General features: G+C 58.8%; 1 protein-coding gene across 2 annotated transcripts in view; it reads left to right on the top strand.

Annotated features, from left to right (window-relative positions):
• The window catches only part of PTK7 (protein tyrosine kinase 7 (inactive)), a 36,181-nt gene extending 21,318 nt beyond the window's left edge, over positions 1–14,863 (top strand). The window contains exons 2-20 of one of the 2 annotated variants that reach the window (XM_075042342.1): positions 1,081–1,374; positions 1,863–1,965; positions 2,430–2,620; positions 3,407–3,554; positions 4,546–4,676; positions 4,956–5,222; positions 5,428–5,561; positions 5,974–6,109; positions 6,242–6,361; positions 6,527–6,676; positions 6,954–7,104; positions 7,459–7,586; positions 7,857–8,060; positions 12,079–12,234; positions 12,401–12,633; positions 13,200–13,280; positions 13,366–13,517; positions 13,595–13,773; positions 13,980–14,863. In XM_075042342.1, coding sequence (XP_074898443.1) covers positions 1,081–1,374; positions 1,863–1,965; positions 2,430–2,620; positions 3,407–3,554; positions 4,546–4,676; positions 4,956–5,222; positions 5,428–5,561; positions 5,974–6,109; positions 6,242–6,361; positions 6,527–6,676; positions 6,954–7,104; positions 7,459–7,586; positions 7,857–8,060; positions 12,079–12,234; positions 12,401–12,633; positions 13,200–13,280; positions 13,366–13,517; positions 13,595–13,773; positions 13,980–14,140 — 3,119 coding nt within the window. In that variant the 3' untranslated portion in view covers positions 14,141–14,863. Of the gene's footprint in view, positions 1–1,080; positions 1,375–1,485; positions 1,739–1,862; positions 1,966–2,429; positions 2,621–3,406; positions 3,555–4,545; positions 4,677–4,955; positions 5,223–5,427; positions 5,562–5,973; positions 6,110–6,241; positions 6,362–6,526; positions 6,677–6,953; positions 7,105–7,458; positions 7,587–7,856; positions 8,061–12,078; positions 12,235–12,400; positions 12,634–13,199; positions 13,281–13,365; positions 13,518–13,594; positions 13,774–13,979 lie in introns of those variants that run through there. The other variant, XM_075042343.1, reaches the window with a different exon arrangement.
• Positions 14,864–20,128: the final 5,265 nt, after the last annotated feature.

The following is a 20,128-nucleotide window of genomic DNA, read 5'->3' as shown; positions in this document are numbered from 1 at the left end:
CAAGATGCTCGGAATCTGCCTGCCTTGGCCTCTTTCCCTGCAGAGCACGGTGCTGAGAACAGAGTCCACCAGCAGTCAGCGCGTGTTGAATTGCCCTTTGTCTGCTTTCCTTTCTGCGGCCAGCTGGTAACCGGAGCAGAGCGCCTGCATGGCTGGCTGTGGCCAGACAGCAGCCAGATTTAGGAATACGCTAGCACGGTCCCTCGGCGGCCACGTCAGCCAATGCCTAGGGAAGCGCTGGCTGCTCCGTCCCCGCGACCCTGAGCTCTTGGGTGGGGGCTAGTGTGTGGAGGAGGATTCTTTGGCTTTTCCACCACTGCAGAGAGATGCTTCCAGCCTTCGAGAGCCACCGCATGGCCGCTATCAGACCCTGGGGTCAACCATTGCAATTTCTTGTTTCCGCTCCTACTTGCAAGTGGGGTGAGTCCCCAGCAGAAGCTTGGGGTGTCACTGCTGCGTCTCCTTGTGCTGTGCTCCAGCAGCTCCTGTGGTTATTCCCATGGGCAATCCTTGTTCCAGACCATTATATTTTTTTCTGGGTAGTTTCTGAGGATGTGGAAGTGAGACAGAGACATGATCCCAAGGAGAGGAGCTTTGAGGAAAGCCTAGAAACAGTCTATGGGTGTTCCTGATCTGGGGCAATCTTGACGCATGGCTGGGACTTAGGACGCGTCCCCAAAAAAAACAGGACAAGAGGAGCTCAAAGAACCATCCGAACTGCCCAGGAAGCTGCTTGCTCCCCAGTGTCTTGGTGACTGACTTCTCGGCTCATACGCCACGAGACATCTCTCTGTTCAGGCTGGAAGCGCGGCACTCGGCAGCGTGTCGGGGTCACGAGAGCTCCCTCCCGTCGCTCCCTCCCTGGAGCGACAGCCTTAAAGAGGCTGTGCTGGAATCTGAGCACATAACTGTTTAAATTCCCCCACGGGGGCTTGTTTTTGGCAGATGTGCTTTGGGCTGCGTTTCTCCTAACGTGGCGGTACCAGCTGTCCGGAGACCCTTGAGAACAGCACGTGCTTACCTACTCCCTTCTCCCCGTTCCCCATGCTCTAAACGTGCCCTTATTTTTCTGTCTTGCAGCTGTGGGGACTCGGGCAATGATCCTTTTCACCAAGGAGCCGTACTCCCAGGATGCCCTGCACGGCCGCAGCGCCATTCTCCGCTGCGAGGTGGAGGATGCAGCAGACGTGGAGTTTGAATGGCTGCAGAACGGGCTCCCCGTTCGGGACACGGAGCAGCGCTTCAAGGAAGGCAGCAACCTCCAGTTTGCCGCTGTCGACCGCCACCGGGATGCCGGGGATTTCCAGTGCGTGGCGAGGAACTTGCTCACCGGGGAGGAGGCTCGCACGACCAACGCCTCTTTCAATATCAAGTGTGAGTGTGGGGAGAGGGCAGCCAGGCACAAAGCGCTCTCTTGGAAGGGGCTGAGAAATGGAAACGGCTTTGCTAGGCCACCCGCTAACGCGTTTGGGGGCCGTGGTCAGACGGGGATCGGACGGCATGAACTGTGCAAGTAGGATTCCTCCCCAGCTACCGTGTCCTTCGTGCCCTCTAGGCCGCTTGTACCTTCTGATGTCCCCAAGGCTGCCGGGGATGCTTTCTCCTGCCACCTTCCCCATTTGTATATATGAAACGGGGATGTTACTGCACCAAGTGTGTCCCGAGCACTGCAGATCCTTTCAGAGCCCCTCTTATCCCTCAGAGAACAGCTACACGGGGCAACGTGGGGTGTTCGCAGGTTGGGTGTCCCTTTCCTCCGTGCTTGCGTCCTTGCTGCCTGCTCTGGTTATCACTGAGTCGGCATCCGCCTGGGCTCCGTAGGTTTGGAGAGCCAGCTGGGTTCTCGTTCTTTGATCCCACAGGGATTGAGACAGGCAGCGTGGTGCTGAAGCAGCCGGCCAGCGTAGCCGAGATCCAGCCCTCCTCCGCGGTGGTGCTGCGGTGTCACATCGACGGCCACCCGCGGTAAGGGTTGCTTCCCGAGGAGCGGACCCTGCCGGGGGTCCCCCTGCACCTTCACTGCATGCTCTTCCCCTCTTTCTCTCTCTCCGTCTCTCTCTCCTCTCTCCCGCCGAGGATTCAGTAGAGTCTAGGGAAGGCGAAAGGCAGGATTGAGCCTGTGGCTGAGCACCGGGGGAGAAGGCAAACGGCTTCCTCGGAGCCGCGTAGCGAGGAGCACAGTAAGGACGGGCTGTCACAGTCCGGTCGCTGAGCTGCTTGGTGTGCTGCGGTCACTCTCCGTTGCTTTCCAGTCATGTCCCGTCCACTTGGCTGCATGTCTCATGGCTTCGTGTCCGTGTCGGGGCCAGCAGCGGGGACGGAGAGCCAGGGAAATGGGCCATCTCTGGGCTGTCTCCTCCGCACATGTGCTCTCCGGGGAGCCCTGCCGGCGTCCCGCACCCGCTCACCCTCTCGCCCCTGTCTCGCAGCCCCACGTGGCAGTGGTTTCGGGACGGTACGCCTCTCCCCAACGGCCGCAGCACCTACTCCGTCAGCAACAAGGAGCGAACGCTGACCCTGCAGAGTGCCAGCCCCGACGACAACGGTCTCTACTACTGCTGTGCCCGCAGTGCCGTCGGCTTCGTCTGCAGCCAGAACAACTTCACGCTGAATATCATCGGTGAGTTTGCGTCCCGGCTGCTCGGGGCTGGGGGGCTCGGCTGTTTTGCTGCTGCGCTCTCAGCCTCCCCTCTGCTGCAGGGCAGGAGGCAGGCTAGATAGGATCATGTAGGTTGGAAAAGACCTTCAAGATCGTGGAGTCCCGACCACCAACCATGCCCGCTAAACCATGTCCTGGAAGCGTCAGGCTGGTGTGACTTTCTCTGTGCGAAGCCTCTGGCCGGAGACAGGCCTGACGCGCTTGGCCGGGTTTGAACCCTGCCCCGGCTACGGGTGTTAATCTGCCCCTGCTTCTTTCTGGAGCAGGTCTATGCCGTCGTCTCCGGTACCGGAGTACCAGGGTCCTCCCTCCTTCAAGAAGGTTTGGACCCTGGAGGCTGTAGGTGCTGCCGGTTTGGCCAAGACCAGTGCCACCGTGGTGCCGCGTGGGTGAGATACCCCGCCGGCTTTTGGAGGCAAGGCCCGGGGAGCGCGGGAGATGTTGACCTTAGAGAGGTGTTTGGAATCGGACAAGGGAATTTGGAGTCCAGTGACAGGTTTGATCCGTTCGCTAGGAGCCCAGGGTGCTCAGGGCCTTGCCGTGGAAGCAGAAAGGGCTTTCCTCAGAGCGGCTACCGCCCGCAGACCTGGGCTACAGCCGTGCCGCCATGTCTGCCTCCTTCGGGCTCGCAGGGTGCGACCCACTCCTTTCTTTGAGTTTCCCCCAGAGCAATGGTGAAGGGATAGACACCGCAGGCGGCTCTGCTCTTCTCTTCTTCTCACCCTCCTGTCGTCTCTGCCGTTGCAGACGAGAGCTTTCCTCAGGCGGTGATCGTCCCACAGGACCTCATCGTGACCAAGAACGAAGAGGCCATGTTCGACTGCCAGTTTGCGGCCGTGCCCCCTCCCACGCAGGAGTGGCTCTTTGAAGACAGCCCCATCACCAACAGATCCAAGTAATAGGGACCCCGGTGATGGGGGTAGGGCTGGGAGGAGAGGGGGCACCGTGTTCGGGAAGAAACGGAGAGAAGCCAAACCCTGGCCGTGCCCGAGGGCAAGCGTTCGACGTCAGGCCGGCCGTTGGGATCGGTTTCTCATCTTGGCTGGCTTGGGTTTAGCAGGGCCTCGGTACTTGTACGTGGCTTTTATCTGCATAGGGCTCAGCAAGCAGTTTGTCCTCAAACGGGTCTGTGGGGCTGTCGCTCCTAGGTGCCCACGCATGCTGATCCCCGGAGCTGGGGATGTCTGCCAGCCCCAGACGTCTGTGTGTGGTGATTTCGTGGAGCCAGGGACACCTCAAGCCCCAGACGCCCACGTAGGACAATTCCCAGAGTCAGGGACGTGTCCCAGTACCAGATGCCTGCCGTGTTGATCCCCAGCCTCAGGGACACCTCCCAGCCCCCAACACCTGCACAGCGATCGCTGGCCCCACGGCTGTCTTGCACCTCCAGACACCCGTGCGCGGTGATTCCCAGAGCCAGGAATGTTTGTGAACGCCCCCCCAGACACCTACTCATGGGGCAAACCCCAGAGATGGGGACATCTCCCAGCCCAGGCTGCCCGAGGAGGGTGATGCTGGAGCCTGGCAAGGCAAGAGGAGCTGTCTGGGTGCCAGATGCCCAGTGGCCCGGCAGCTCCTGGGCACCATCTCTTGCCCCCCCGCCGTGGCTTGTGCCAGCTTTCAGAGCTGGCCCAGCCTGGTGACCCATCTTTTGGTGGGAGCCAGCACTTCTCCGAGAAAAGAGACTTCCCTGAGCTCACTTCCCCCACGAAGCGTGTGTCCCACCGTCTCCTCGTTTATGTGCGTGGTTCCCCTCGCGCTCGGGAAGCTTTGCCTCGATCCAAAGCCTTCCCTTTCGGTTCCACGGGCTCACATCCCGGGGTTGTGGCTCTGGCCCACGTCCCGCAGAGATGCCCGCTGAGCCTTGCCTCTCCCCACGTGCCCAGGACCACCGTGTTCGCCAACGGCTCCCTGCTGATCACCCAGGTGAGGGCTCGCAGCACCGGCGTCTATAAGTGCGTTGGCCGTGGGCAGAGGGGGAAAGCTCTGGTGCTGAAGGCGACTCTGCGGCTAGCAGGTGAGGTCCTGGGGCTGGTGGCAGGGCGGGCAGCGGGTCCCAGAGTTGCAGTGTCGCTCTGGAGCGACGTGACGGATATAGCAATGGGTCAGTACGCGGGAGAAGTGCTTGGTTTAATCTGTGAAATGGCTCATCCTTGCCACCTGGCTGAGGGGAGCAAACAGAGCTGGTGAGCTCTCTCAGCACCTCGGCTGGTGCCGCCCGTGGGGATGATGCGGCTGGTGGGTTGGCTACGTGTTCCTGCCCTGTTTGAGCCCTGCTGTCTATCGCTCCTCTCAGAGATCGAAGAAATGGCCCCCTTCTCCCCGAAGGTGTTGACGGCGAACCAGGGGCACCGGGTGGCCTGCGTCGCCCCGCGAGGCGTACCCACGCCCCAAGTGTGGTGGGAGAGGAACCAGGAACGAGTTCCCACTGCTGGCAGGGTGCACCAAGAGGCAGAGCAGCTCGTTTTCACCAGTATCACCGAGACGGATGCGGGGACCTACACGTGCCACGCTGCCAACAAGGCTGGAGAGAAGAAGCAGGAACTGAGCATCACTGTGGCGAGTAGGCAGCTTTCCAAGAAGGGCTGGGAGCGGAGAAGGGGGCTGGATAGAGGGTTGGGGTGAGCTGGGGCGGGATGGCGCATCACCTCGTTGATACGGAGAGGCACGTCTCTCGTGGCTGGCTGCACGCTGTCTGTCTGGTCTGCCCTGGTGCTGGCCAGAGAGGTGGCGAGCGGCCCCGTGTAACCCCTTGCCTCCGTGCCCAGCGGTACCCAAATGGGTGGAGATGCCCAAGGACAGCCAGCTGGAGGAGAGCAAGCCAGGATACCTGCACTGCCTCAGCAAGGCCTCCCTGAAACCCACCGTCACCTGGTACCGCAACGGCGTCTCCATCTCTGAGGTGAGGCGATGGGGCAAGCCCCCGCTGCTCACGGGCACTTCGGCCAGGTACCTGCTCAGCTCCTTCCTCTACGGCTGCTGTTTCTTGCCTTGCTCCTAGGCCCAGCATCCCTGTCACCCCCACTCTGGCCCATGTTCCTGGCACCATCTCCCTCCTACTGGTGTACGGGTGCACGACTGGCTGTCTCTAGCCGCTTGGCTGGGAGCCAGCCCTCCGCTTTTGGGGCAGTGACGAGAGAGGTGTCACTGCGGCTTGCCTCAGTTCTCCACGTGGGTCTCGGCAGGGCTGTGTCTTACCTGAGGCGTGGTGCGGGCTTGCGGGAACGTCAGGAGTGCCACAGGCAAGGTTCTGAGCCCAGGGCTGGTGACAATGTCATTTCTGCCCCGCTCCCTCCCTCCCTCCCTCTGGGCAGGACTCACGGTTTGAGATCTCCGAGAACGGGACGCTGCGCATCAACAACGTGGAGGTGTACGACGGGACCATGTACAAGTGCGTGAGCAGCACGCCAGCAGGCAGCATCGAGGGATACGCACGGGTGCACGTGCTAGGTATGCTGCCAAGCACTCCGCATCCTCCCCTTTTGGGGAGCTCTTTTGCCCGGCAGGGTGCAGGCGCGATACCCCGAGCTCTGGTGCTTTCTGCGGCTGAGGAGGCTTTAACGGCACGTCTGTCTTTTGCAGAGAAGCTGAAGTTCACCCCGCCGCCCCAGCCGCTGCAGTGCATGGAGTTTGATAAGGAGGTTACAGTGTCCTGCTCAGCCACTGGCCGGGAAAAACCCACCATCCAGTGGACTAAAACAGGTAAGGGGGGGGACGACTTGGATGCAGTATGTCTGCTTCTGACCTGGGGCCCCAGGACCTTTGCGTTGGCCCACGTGCAACGTGGGTGAAGCGGCGGTGCTGCGGCTGCCTGGCGGCCCAGCACTCCCTGCGTGACTGCTGCATCCCTCTTCTTGCGTCCTGCAGACGGGAGCAGCCTGCCGTCCCACGTCAGTCACAATGCCGGCATCTTGTCCTTCCACAAGGTGAGCAGGAGCGACTCGGGGAACTACACGTGCATCGCCTCCAACAGCCCGCAAGGCGAGATCCGTGCCACCGTGCAGCTCGTGGTCGCAGGTGAGGGCTCTGTGGCAGGCAGGCGGGTTTCCCGCTGCGCCGGCCTTGCAGCGGGTTTGCCTGGGTGGCAGCCCACCGGCACGCCCCGGCAGAGAGAGAAATGTCTGGCCTGACCCCGAATTCTGCCCCGTGGCGCTTGAGTGTCTGGCCTGTCAGTGCTTTGCAAACAGCCCAAGAGGGCACGTGCCGCTGAGCCAGCGCTGGCCCCGCTCCCTTGCGGGAGCTCAGCACCGTTCCCAGAAGCTGACAGCGTTCGTGTCGGCCTCTCTGCCTGCAGTTTACGTCACCTTCAAGCTAGAGCCGGAGCCCACGACGGTGTACCAGGGGCACACAGCCATGTTCCAGTGCCAGGCAGAGGGGGACCCCATGCCGCACATCCAGTGGAAAGGGAAGGACAAGATTTTGGATCCCGGCAAGCTGCTGCCCAGGTACACAGCCTCCGTTCCAAACCGAAACGTGGCGCGGCGTGGCGTTCCCCGTGCCTGCCCAGCACGCGGGTGCCGATGGTGCGGTCTCGGGTTCCCAGCTTGGGGGGCACACGGTCGGTTGTCTCCGTGTCCCGGGGCCTGGACTCTCCTGGCCTCGGGGTTACCTTTTCTGCCACAACCTGCCAAGCTGCAGCTGAGCTTGCGACCGTTTGCTCTTGAGCCTTGCACAGCCTGAGATTCGGGACGATTGCACTGGGGACACGGGGCTGAGGCACCCTGGGAAGATGGGGCTGCAGGTACCCCAAGCCTGCCTCTGCCCTCTGGTGCTTGCAAAGGGCTCTGTGTGGTTGGCAGGATTCAGATCATGCCCAACGGCTCCCTGGTGATTTACGACGTCACCGCCGAGGACTCTGGAAAATACACCTGTATCGCCGGCAACAGCTGCAACATCAAGCACCGCGAGGCCTTCCTATACGTCGTAGGTAAGGGAGGTTCCCGACGTCGGGACGCGGCCTCCTGGTGTCCCCAGCAGCTCTAGGCACGGCTTCTGGCCCCACCGGTGGGTCATGCCTGCTAGGGAGTCATGGCAGCATCCCCATCAGGATGCGACGCGGTGTGCTGCGGCTGGACGAGGAGGTGGCCGCAGCAGCGGCGGGGGGGGGGGGGCTTTTCTCATTCCACCAGCACATTCCTGAGCAGGATTTGGGAAATCCCTCCGCACCCTCATGGGTTTGGTGCTCTCTGCCCCACAGACAAGCCGGCAGCGGAAGAGGATGAGGGACCTGGCAGCCACACACCCTACAAGATGATCCAGACCATTGGGCTTTCGGTGGGGGCGGCTGTTGCCTACATCATTATCGTGCTGGGGCTGATGTTCTACTGTAAGAAGCGGAGAAAAGCCAAGAGGCTGAAGAAGCACCCGGAGGGCGAGGAGCCTGAAATGGAGTGTCTGAATGGTGAGGCTGGCACTTCTGGGGGTGGGGGCTTCACTGCTGGCCCGTTACCCCTGGGCTGGAGGGGCTGAGGGACGGGGAGCTCCCAGGGAACAGGGGACTCCTCTTTACCCTGGGAGTCTCTTGCTCTTGGTTTTGGCTATGGCTGGTGGCGGAGACCTGCTGCCAGGTGAGAAGTAGGCAGTTAGTGTGAAACCTGCATCCCAGCCCCACGTTGTGGCCGCCTCTGTCTGCTGAGTTACGTATCGCTCCCGCTTTCCAGCACCCGTACATGGCATCCCATGCACCCTTTGCCAAGGGGACGGGAGTATCCCTATTGCAATGTAAGGAAATAGTAGTATTCTTCCAGCCTGTTCAAATCACAGTTCAGCAGCTCCTGGTGCTAACAGGAAGACTTTTCACTGAACAGCCCTGAACTCTGCTGTGAACTCACCCTGTTATCTCTGAAACCCATATAAGCTTTGAGCATCTACGGCATCCTCCAGCAAGGACTTCTGGAGCACAAAACTATCTCTTTGCTTTCCAAGCTTGTCACCTATCAGCTCTGCGCTGGAACACACAGCTCTTCTGTACGTCTGATTGTTCCTGCGAGTGCCTTTTCTGGTTGCGCTATCGCCTTTCTGAGATGGGGAGCCCCAGGCAGGACTTGGTGCATCCAGCTTTGCCGAGTGACACAGCTGGGCTCTGTCCTGTTCCCAGCTGGGCCACGGGCTTCAGTTCCCTGTCCGCAGAGCTCGCTCCGGAGAGAGAGCAGGCAGCTCGGGGCTGAGCCCACCACTGTGGATGGGACACCGGGGTTGCTTTCCCCAGCCCTCATGTTTTATCTCTGGCTGCACCTCCCAGTGCTCCGTGTCCCTCTGCAGCTGGCCACAGCTGGCCTGTACCTTTGCTGCTACCTTTGCAAAGCTACCTTTGCTAAGTTGGCAGCTTTGGCAAACCGCTGCCGGCAGCAGCCCTTCCATGTTGTACTACCCTGGTGCCTACTTTCTGTGTGTCCGTCGGAGGATGTTCCCTCCGGTCCCGTGGCAGCCGAGCTGCTTTTTAACAGCTGTTTCCGTGAGACCCTGCAAAATCCCCGCAAGTAGACTAAACTGGGTCCCCACTGTGCATGAGCTACATGACTCCTTCAGTGAACCCGAGATCTTTGAGGCATCGTTTTCATTTCCAAAAGCTGTTTCAGCTCTTTTTCCTGACGTCGTGGTTGTCCTTGCCTCACTGATACCAGTGAGGACTTGTGAGTGATGGGGTGCAGTTGAGCGTGCTGCCCTTATAATTCCCTGGATCTCCCCCCACACTGTAAATGCAGTTATCATGCTTCGCCTTCCCAGTTTTCCAGCACACAGCCACGTCCTGATGGCATGGGGGTTGCTGTGAGGTCCTGGCAAAACATCCCTGCTGGGTTTGTCTCCTGTTTTTCCTCTTGTATTGGTACTTTGAACAGAGCCAAACCTCCCGAAGAGAAGTCTGGCTGTGGGGGAACCTCCTGGGAGCAGGGATGCAGGAGCATCTCTGCAGCTTTGTGCTCTGCTGCTGTCGCCACTGTGAGCTCTTCTGTGGACAAGTCGTAGGCAGCTCACCTGGTGCCGACAGGCTCTGGCCAGCATCCCCTTCCTGGGAAAGGATTTGTTCTAATCTTTTTTTGAGGTGGTCTCAGATTTTTATTTTGGCCTATGTTTATTATATTTTTCTTTTTGTTCTGCCAGACTTTGCCTCTTCTTATCCCCTTCATTTGGAACCAGTTTAGCTGTCAGAGATGCATCCTCACTGCTACAAGCAGACCCAGCTGCCCAGACGTCTACACTCCTTTTTGGTACTTCCATAGCCTCTCTGGAGAAGTGGTTTGTGTTTGCTGTCAGCTCCAGTGGAGTCACCCCCTTCACCATGGTCTTCAAAGATCTGGCTCTTTTCCTCCTTTTGATGCGGTCCCTCTTTAGCTGGGTGACCCGAAGTATCTCAGCACCTACCTGATGACAAGTACTCCCTGGCTGGCCACCAGCTGACTTTTCCAGTGCCCTCAGGATCCAGACAGATTTGACCTTCCTATGGATTTGCAGTGGATCCTTCCTATGGATTTCCTATGGATCGATGCACTCCGAACAAGTCAGTCACCTTCCAAGGTCACGTCCTTGGTGCGCCACATCCTCTGTAACAAGGGTGCTTGCTCTCAGTGTCCCTCTGTCTGACTGTGCTGCTTTCTCCGGGTGAATAAAGACATAGCATTTGGGGAGGTTAACAGCTGGGGGGACTGAGGGGAGCATTTGATTTCTGTGTTGGCACGTGCTAATTTCTCCAGGGCAGCGTGGCTGCGTCTCTTTTCTCCAGGAGATGCTCAGGCGTTGCAGGCAGGTGGGCAAAGCAGGCAGCTCCTCTACACTTGGTTCCCCGCTGGACTGCTGGATACGTAAATTAAGCTTCCTGTTCATTTTTGCGGTCCCTTTTGTTATTGACCGTCTTGTCAAAGCTCTGTGAAACATGGGGATGTCTGTTCTCAAAAGCGTCTGTCGTTGCTGCCCGCTGGTGCTGTCTCTCAGTGGCAGCATACTCGCTCTGCAGCCTTTGGTATTTTCTTGGCACAGTTGCAGCGGTCGTCTTGTATTATCCTCTTGGCTTCAAGCTTGTAGTCTTGAGACACCATCAGTCATGAGTACAGACAGCGCAGGGTCAAACAGTCTTGCTAATAATTAGCATAAAAACAGGGAGAGCGTAAGTAGCATCACGCTTTGATTTACAGGGTAGGTGGTGTTTTTTCACTGTCGTCTTCTGCAAATGTTACTCCAGCGTGTGAGAGAGAGGACGGCTGTCAGTAGCTTAAGTCCACGTATCTCAGCTCCAAGCCTACCTCTGGCAAAGCCATAGTCCCTGTCATCGTGGCCAGACCCGCTCAGGATGTGCTGGTGGGCTGGTACCTCTCTCGTACGCGTTCGTTGTAAGCGTGCACGTACACACGCTGCTGTACAATAGCCCTTGATGGAAATTACGGGCAGTGGGATTCCTGTTGGAGTTACCTCGTGTTGGGTCAAGTCTTGACGTTGTGATTAAATCCTTTTGCGTGGCCGGGTGTTTCCTTAACGCTTGCTCCTGGACTAGCTGAAATGGAGTGTGCACAGTGGTGCAGGGTGATGCTGCACATGTGTCAGCCACCTTAGCTCAGTGCTGTGCCCCGCTTTACGTTCAAACTCCTGCCTTCAGCCTACGGGAAGCACCGCTTCCTAGTGCCAAGTCCGATCCAAGCAGTCAATGCATTCAAAAATCAAGGTTTGCTATCTATACAGCCTTTTCCCCTACGAGCTGCCGGTAAAATGCAGGGTTCTCTCCTTTCTTAAGGCAATAACGTTTTGTCCTGTTCGTTGCCTTCTGTTTGTGCCAGGGAAATTTCTAGCGGAGATCCTGAGCAGAAAGCTTGCTGGGGTTGATTGCAAGGACGGTGCTCCCTAGCACTGCTTGAACCCAGGCAGCGAAGGAAACTCCAGGCTGATCTGGTCTGACGGGTTCAAGGTTACCAAGGACATGAGCATTGCTGCCTTGCTGGGAAGGGAGCAGGAGCAGGGCAGGCAGGCTGCAGCAGCTAATGCCAGAAAGTCGCTTGGGCATCAAGAGACTGTGCTTAATGGCGAGCAGGGTCGTCTCTGCTCTACCTCTTGCCTCACGCGTCCAGTCTCCTGCCGCTGTTCCGCAGAGTTTTGTCAATGGTAGTTTGGATGTAGCCAGCGCTTCGGGATGAGCGAGTGGCGTGGGATGGACAAGGCCAGATGGGTCTGGTTACCTCTGGGACCGAAGCCATTGCTCAGCATCTGATTTCAAGGGTGGCTGCAGGGCTGCCAGGGATGGGGCCAGACGTTGAGCCCGCAGAGGGAACAACTGTGCGGAGGCCGCTCCGTTGCCTGGGGTTAGACGTCAAGCTGGGGTGCTTGCAGCCAGTTGTGGGTGCTCGGAGCGTCAGCCCCAGAAGGGGCCGATCCTTAGCGCGACGTTCTCTGCGCAGCCTGGCGGGATGCCGAAGCCGTTTACGCTTCCCTTGCAGGTGGCACTTTGCTGCAGAATGGGCAGATGACGGCAGAGATCCAAGAAGAAGTGGCCTTGACCAACCTGGGCAGCAGCTCCGGGGCCAGCAAGCGGCACAGCGCTGCCGACAAGATGCACTTTCCACGTTCCAACCTGCAGACAATCACGACCCTGGGTACGCTGGGACAGCCTGGCCCTGACCCCACTCTGGCAGAAAACCTGTGTCCTAGCCAGAAAATTGGATGTGCTGGGGTACAGAGGGCCCTGCAGCCGCCGGGCTGTCAAATACATACGCTGTCTTAACGTACGCTGCCTTCCCATGTGCTGCTCCACGCTTCCAGGCAGGGGGGAGTTTGGTGAAGTGTTCCTGGCCAAGGCGAAAGGTGCGGAGGATGGCGAGGGTGAAGCACTGGTCCTGGTGAAGAGCTTGCAGACGAGGGACGAGCAGCTGCAGCTGGATTTTCGGAGAGAGGCCGAGATGTTCGGCAAGCTGAACCACTCCAACGTGGTGCGGCTGCTGGGGCTGTGCCGCGAGGCAGAGCCGCACTACATGGTCCTGGAGTACGTGGACTTGGTAAGGGCTCTGCCAGCGGTGCCCGCGGCGAGGAGGAGGAGGGTGGGTGGACAGTGGGCAGGGGACCTGCAAATGTGGCACGGTCCAGGCTGGCAGCACAGAGCAAGCAAGGTGTAGGGAGACCAGGCTGAGCTTACCGCTGTTCCCAACACGTGGAAGAGTCTCAAGGGGAATGGGGGGGGTCTCCTGCAAGACCTGGAGGTGACTTTATCCTTTCCCACATCCTCCTGGTTTCTGGTTTATGTCCAGGACTCCACTGAGTAAGTTAAGCTATGGGACTCCGTGCTGCAGAATGGCTGCGAATGCTAAGGGCTGCTAGGGGGAGCCTGGGAGTTGATGGGAGAGAATTCAATTTGGGACATGAAAAACGTCCTGGAAATGTCAGGCCTGCTTATCTTAGCCAGTCGAGGCCCAAAAGTGAGATACTGGCTTGCCCTGCAGGGCAGGGACCAGGAGGGCAGGTGGGGGACTATGGAGATGAGGATCTGTGGGCCTGGGCACAGCGGGGACCGGTGCGGCTGGCAGCACGGAGAAATGCTGCCTCTGAGTTGCTGTCTGTCTCCCAGGGGGACCTGAAGCAGTTCCTGAGGATCTCCAAGAGCAAGGACGAGTCTCTGAAGCCGCAGCCCCTCACTACCAAACATAAGGTGATAGCGCAGCTTCGGAAGCGCTGTGGGGCTTGGGGACCCCCGAGGAAGGCAGCCAGTGGCTGACATCTCCCTCGGGGGTCAGGTGTCTCTCTGCACACAGGTGGCCCTGGGCATGGAGCATCTTTCCAACGGCAGGTTCGTGCACCGGGATTTGGCAGCCAGGAACTGCCTGGTCAGCGCCCAGCGGCAGGTCAAGGTCTCATCCCTGAGCCTCAGCAAAGACGTGTACAACAGGTCAGCTGGGAGCCTGGCGGGGGAATGGGAGGGAATGGGATGGCACCGGTCTCATCGCCCGCCCGTCCTGCCCGCAGCGAGTACTACCACTTTCGCCAAGCCTGGATCCCGCTGCGCTGGATGCCGCCTGAAGCCGTGCTGGAGGACGAGTTCTCCACCAAGTCAGACGTGTGGTCCTTTGGGGTGCTCATGTGGGAGGTCTTCACGCACGGGGAGATGCCCTACACCCCGCTGGCAGATGATGAGGTCCTAGCAGGTATGTGGAGTACCCCGTGCCGTCCCTGGCGTTGTAGCCCGCGTCCTTTCCTTGTGGCAGAAGGGGCTGGGTGATGTCCCCCTCCCTTGACACGGTGCTGGTCTGGCTGGGGAGAGGCCGTTCCAGCCCGCGTGGAGAGATGCTGCCCACGAAGAGGATGGCATCTCTTCCCAACGGCCCCCCTTCGGACTTTGCTTTCGCGCCAGGTCTGCAGTCGGGAAAGACGAAGCTCCCGCAGCCCGAGGGTTGCCCTTCCCGCCTCGCCAAGCTGATGCAGCGCTGTTGGGCCCCCAGCCCTAAGGATCGACCCTCCTTCAGCGAGCTCGCCACCGCCCTCGGGGACAGCCCAGCCGACAGCAAAGCCTGAGCATCCCGGCCCTCGCCGGGGAAGGACGCGGCGCGGGGGCGGACGGGGGTCCGTAGGTGCCCGGGGAGCCCCCGGCGCTCCTTACGGCCCCTTTGCTGAGCCTGACCCCGACGCGCCGGCGAGCGGCTCGGCACCAGCAGCTGCTGGACTCAAAGCACAAGCCAGTGTCCCCCAGTGTCCCCCCACCCACCCCTCTCCTCCACGGGTCCCGAAAGACAGCCCTCGCTGCCTCTTGCTCTCCGCCTGCCCAGCCCGGAGCCCTCGGGCTGCTGGCGTGGATGGAACGCAGCTCTTCCCTCTCCCAGTAAAGAGCTGGGCTCCAGTACCAGGCTCTCCATCCCCGCTCGCCACGCGCATATCTGCTGGCCTGGCCCGGCCGCTCTCTCCGTCCGTCTGTGCTAGGCATGCCTGGCTCTCCCGCGCCCCACGGGTACAGGCCAGCCAGCAGGAACACAAAAGTGCCTGGCATATGAAGGAGCTCACTACCTTTCCCAACTACCCTGTGCCTTTTGTTTTTTTTTTTTGTACAACGACTCTGGGCAGTACCCCCTCTCTCCCTCTTCCAGAGTGCCGACTCCTCCCTAACATAGTATTTCTGTTACTGGAATGCAGCCTAGAGTGGGTTAGTTTGTTTGCTTGAGCGGAGGGTACCGCAGCCAAGAAGGGTTGGGTTTTGTTGGGTTTTTATGTGCTGCTCTCAATAAAGAAGGCTTTTTTTTTGTTTGGGGGTTTTGTTTCTTTTTTTTTTTTTTTGGGGTCTTTGTAAGATGCTGCTGTCAGATGGCTGTTTGACTGTTTTCTTCCACTTGGTTCCTGAGAAGGGTTGGAGGCCGGTTCCTCAGGCATCTGTCTCCTGTGTTTAACCCTTTTGCCCCCTTCCCAGCTGGATCCGGGATGTCATTCCCAGCCTGCCCTGGCGTGCCCTGAGGGAGCGCTTTGCCTCAGCGCTCACTGTCTCTCCGGGCAGGCGTGTTTTGCTCTGCAAGAGGGACATGTGTCTCAGGGAAAAAATGTCCCTCTCAGATGCCCTGCAAGCAACCGCGTATGGACACGGTGACAGGCTCCCCCCCCCCAGTTCAGGTAGCCAAGCTTTCCCAGCGACTTTTCTGCTTTGTTAATTGGGTTTGTGCACCCACCCCTGTGGCCCTTGGGCAGCTTTGCAGCCAGCGCGGGGTTGCGTTTTCGCACGGGAGATTTTCAGCTGCTGCTTCTGCCAGGATCGAGGAGCTAGACAGGGCCAGACCCGGATGGGGATACCGGGGGGGGAATCCTGCTTTCGGATGCGGACTGCAGCCCCCTCCCCTGTGTCAATGGCCCTGAGCAATGGCAGGGTCCTGCCAGTCTTTTCCTGGGGAAGACGGGGTGGGCAGATGATCTACAAGAAGCCCCAGTCTCCGCAGCGTGAACGTGAGCCAAGCCAGCATGGGGTAGGTCTTTTCCCTTGGATCCAGAGTGGGATGCTGGATTTGGCCAAGGCGCAGACCAGACCAGCAGTTTTGCTTGCTGCACAGCTCTGGGTTGGGAGGGTTATAGAGAAAAAGCCGAGCTTTTCCAGGAAGGCTACTGGGGCTGGACTTGAGGCGACGTGCACAAGGGAAATTCATATTGGGTATTAGGAAAAACGCTTCCCCCCAAGGGTGGTAAAGGTCTGAGTCCCAGAGAAGCTGCGGGATCTCCATCATCAAGAGATACTCAACCCTGGACCAGATAAGCCTTGAACAACCCAATCTAGTCAGCTCTGCTTTGAGCAGGGATGGACCAGAAGTGTCCGGGATCCCTTTCCCACCTCTGCTACCCAGAGAGGCTACGGAGATGCCGGAGGACGAAGAGGGCTCACTTCTTGGAATGTGCTAGCTGGCTCAGAGCTCAGATTTGGTCCGGGGCTTGGAAACGGGGTCAGCTGAGCCTGTCTGGGCACAAGCAAGTTTGCTGTCTATAGAGCAAAGTTCTCAAAAGCGTTTGTCCCTTTCCCGACGCTTGCGACGTGTCTCGCACCTGGGAGCTGTGGAGTTTCTTCCAGCCAGGGCCTCTTGGTGAGCTAAGCTGTGGTTGTGGCTGGCTCTTGGGTCCCTCTCTTTTCTCCCTAGACCTGATGCTTCTTCCCATAGCGGGCTCGGCAGCAGGTTCATCGCCACCCTGAACCCTTGCTGCCTCCGTGACCCTTCTCCAGATGGCCTGGGGCTGGTGGCATTGCGCACACTGGGAGGACCTGTTTCGGGCAGAAGTCCTGGGATGTGCCTTCTCTCCACGTCCCTCTCGTCGCTCCCGCCCGTCCTTCCCAGTTTGTACGCGACAACCCTTTCGAAGCGCGCAAGTGCCGCAGCGCTGCTGCGTGCGTGCTCTCCAACTTGCAAGTGACCTCTCACATGCGTTTGCCGTTTGATGTCCTTTCGTTCCATCTCTCCCATCCGTCCCATTCCTGCGGACTTCCCTGCCTGCTGCCCTACGTCTCGGGCAGGACGGCTGCGCGCTGTGGACTAATTCCCGCAGCCGAGTCGCTAACGAATGTGTCTTGTCTTGCCTGTGCGTCCCTGTGGTATTCTTTACCTCTAGAGCACGTCTTGCCCCAGAAATATTCCCGGCTGGTTCTGCAACCGCTTCCTTGGGCATTTGTGGATAGATCGTATCGCAGCCTGCCGCTCGATCCTTCTAGCTGGACTAGCGTTCCTCCGCCGCAGCATCTCATCTCATCCCTCCGCAGGGGTCACCCGCTCCATCCTGCTCACTGGTGCTGTTCCTCGGAGGCTGTCTGGGAAGCGAGGGGCAGGTAAGGGCGGTTGGCCGGCATCAGCCGACAGGCCAGCGAGTGACCCGGAGTCTCTGCCCCAGGCGGAGGCCACCTGCATATTGGACGCAATGAGTGATCCCTTGTCCTCCCACCTTGCTGCCCCGTGTTGGACGTGACAGGCAGGGTGGCAGGATTATGGCTGTGCTCGCCCAAAATGCTCCTGGGTGGGCTGGAGATGGAGCCAGGCACCCTCACTTGTCGGGGAGGACCTAGCCAAGCAGCATCTCTGTGATGGCACGGCTAGAGAATAGAAATTCCAAGGGCTGCTGGAGCGACATCCTTGCTCTGCCAGCTTCGTGCGTGCAGGTATTTCTGTGTACTGGGAGGGAACGACACGGTTGCGGCGGGCTGGTTCTGTGAGCGGCGTCAGGATGGGGTGCTCAGCTTTATCCCAACTCATCTTGGGGACGCGAGTGCCTGTTTACCACGCAGTCAAGACCTGGTGGCTACAGGGAAGCACCTAAATGGAAAGGCACCAGAGCTAGGACAAACTCTAGACCCAAAGGGTGCAGAAAGGCGGGGGCTGGGATTGCGTATTTTGGGGAGTGATGTCATGAAAAAGTTCTGTATCCTTGGGGATGGGACAGATGTTGGCCAAACTAATTGGAAACAGCAAGCTGAGCAAATAACAGTTCTAGCTAAGTGCAGTGGAGGAGAGAAGAAAATCAGAGCCCCTGCAGGAGAATGAGAGGACTCGGGCTGTTGACAGAGGTAGGATCCAATTGCTTCAGCCCAAATTGAAGGAACATCTTAAAAACAAACAAACAAACAAACAAACAAAAAACCTTGGGAAAGGAAGACAACCTGTGGTATCCAAGGCCAGGAAGAACAGCGCGGCTCCATCAGAGCAAAGGTCCGCTTAGTGGGCCACCAGCTGCGGCCAAAATCGAACATTTACTGAACAGCCCAAGAGGATAGCAAGCAGGTACGCGCTATCCCAGCTAACAATTCCCTAAAGCATAAGAGCCTCCAAACCAGGCGTTTCCAGCAGTCCTCGATGGTTTTTCTTGCCAGAAAGTTATCCAAGTTGCCCTTACACCTGCGCATGCTTCGAGCACCCCGGGGGCAACGAGCGCACAGATCCGCTGCGCAGCTTGAAGAAGCGCTTTTTGGGTTGCGCTGATTTCATCTGCTGCCCCGTGGCTCTTACGCAGCTGCGTCAGGCACCTGTGGGCAAATTAATGGGCCTTAATTGTCCTAAGCAGCCTCACCTGGGACCTCCCACCCTCTTGAGCTGCATTTAAGCTCAAGCCCGGGGCTTTCAGTTTTGTTTTAAGCAATCTTGTAGGTTAATCTGTTTTGGCCGTGCCTCTAGCCCTGTCTTTTAGGCGTATATTGTAGCCGTATTATCCAGCCCTGATTTTAGTCGTATTACCCAGCCCTGATTTCAGCCCTGTCTCCTGACCAGGTGGATACTAGACCTTGGTTCATCGCTCGCTCTGTGGATGGACCCTGTTACCAACAACTGTCTCTGCTCTGCTCAGGTACTGTGGGACTATACTTGTTAGCGAGGGCACGGGATCACCCTGAAATACTGGCTCGTGAGCCCTCGCAGAGGCAGCCCTGCTCATGCTCTCCACTGATGTCACGTATGAGGGGCAGAAGCACCCCTCTGCTGACCAAAAAAAAGCACATTAAGAAAGACCTTAACCTCATTTTATGTGTGCAGCAGTACCTCCAATCTAGTTTTTGCTGCTCATAGAGGAGATCTGGCTGTTAAAAAAAAAAAAAAAAGAGCATCTACCTGTACTCAGCAGCAGTCAAAAAAGCAGCTGAATTAGCCGTAAGATCAGCAACAGGATGCAAACCATCACAACCCCAGTGTTGAGGGCAGAGCGTGTTTAATAGTTCCCCAGGAGAAATAGGGATGAAGAGCTGGAAAAGGATGAGAAAGGGCTCGCTGCAACGGTCTAGAGGAGTATCGCAAAGGGGACGCGGAGGGCTGGGGTGATGCTGGGGGCAGCTGGCACGGGCAGCATCTTGTCCGGAGGGATCCTTGGGGGTAATCGGGTAAGAGGCTTTTAGGGCATAGTGCCAAGTGCCGTGCCCACAGCTGTGTCAGAAGAGGGTTGGAAATGTGAATTTTATGACTTGGGGCGGGGGCTGTAAATGAGAACAGCTCTGAAGATGAGATGGGGCCGTCAAGTGGCCAAAAACTTGGTTTAAGGTGCTTTTAACTGCCACTGGGTGCTGGTTTGGTTAGGGTGTTGCTGGTAACTTGCGTCCTGCGGGTGATGGTGGTCGGGGAACAGGTCTTGGCTCTGCGGCGTTCTTCTGACTGCCTCGGTGAGAGATGAGCATCTCGGGAAGCTCGGAGGCAGGCTGATCCTCCGTCTCGGAAAGCATCCCCAGGATGAGGCGAGGGGAGGGGAAGGATGCCAGCAGAAGGGCTGAGCCAGCCCAAAATGAGCCGGTTCTCACCTCCCGCCTGTGCAGTCTCTCCCGCAGCCTGGGGAGCGAAAGGCTTCCCCACGGACCCACGATCGGAAGGCTCCGGGGAAGGAAAAAAGCATCTACGGGCGAGAGGAACCCCAATCCCTGCAGCGCTCGCGCGCTCGCGGGTACCAGTCGCTCTCAGCCCTAACCGGTGCGTCCGGCCGCCCTGAGGGTCTCGCTGACCCTTCCTGGGCTTGGCGTGACGGGGGGGGGCCAGGCCTCCGTCTCACCTGTGCCAGGTATAGTTTGGGTTCAGCTCGAAGGGAGGGTGGCCAGGGCATGTGATGGGGAGGCATGTGAGTCCCAGCAGCCCTGCTGGGAGCTAAAAATGGCATGTGTGCTCACTGGAGGAGCACGGCCGGCGGGGAGGAGGGGGAGGCGGTGGCGGCGGAGGGGGGGGGTGTTTGGTTTTATAGTTACTCCCTTGCTCTGTCGGAGGTTGGCCCCAGAGAGCGGGAGGCCGGTGGCAAAGCGCGCGCGCGCGTCTTCCGAGGGATGAGGCCAACGTGCAAAAAGCTTGCGGGAGATGCAGAACTTTCCCTCCGTGGGGTTCCCAAGGAGGTGACCCGGGTCTCGTGGCAGGGCTGGTGTTGGCGGAGGTGAGGTCTTGCCCCGGGTTGCAGCCCCTGCCCGTAGGACAGGGTACGGGAGATAGAGATCCCTTTTCTCAGCCAAGGATGCGGCTCCGTCCGTCCTCGCAGCTTCGAGCTCCGGGGCTGCGTAGTCCCTCTGGCACCCAGTTTTTGTTCAGGTTCACACCTGAG

The sequence above is a fragment of the Buteo buteo genome, chromosome 12, assembly GCF_964188355.1.
Source record: "Buteo buteo chromosome 12, bButBut1.hap1.1, whole genome shotgun sequence".
Classification (NCBI taxonomy): domain Eukaryota; kingdom Metazoa; phylum Chordata; class Aves; order Accipitriformes; family Accipitridae; genus Buteo; species Buteo buteo.
The sequence above is the reverse complement of the archived record's forward strand: the minus strand, read 5'-3'. Positions and strand labels throughout refer to the sequence as shown.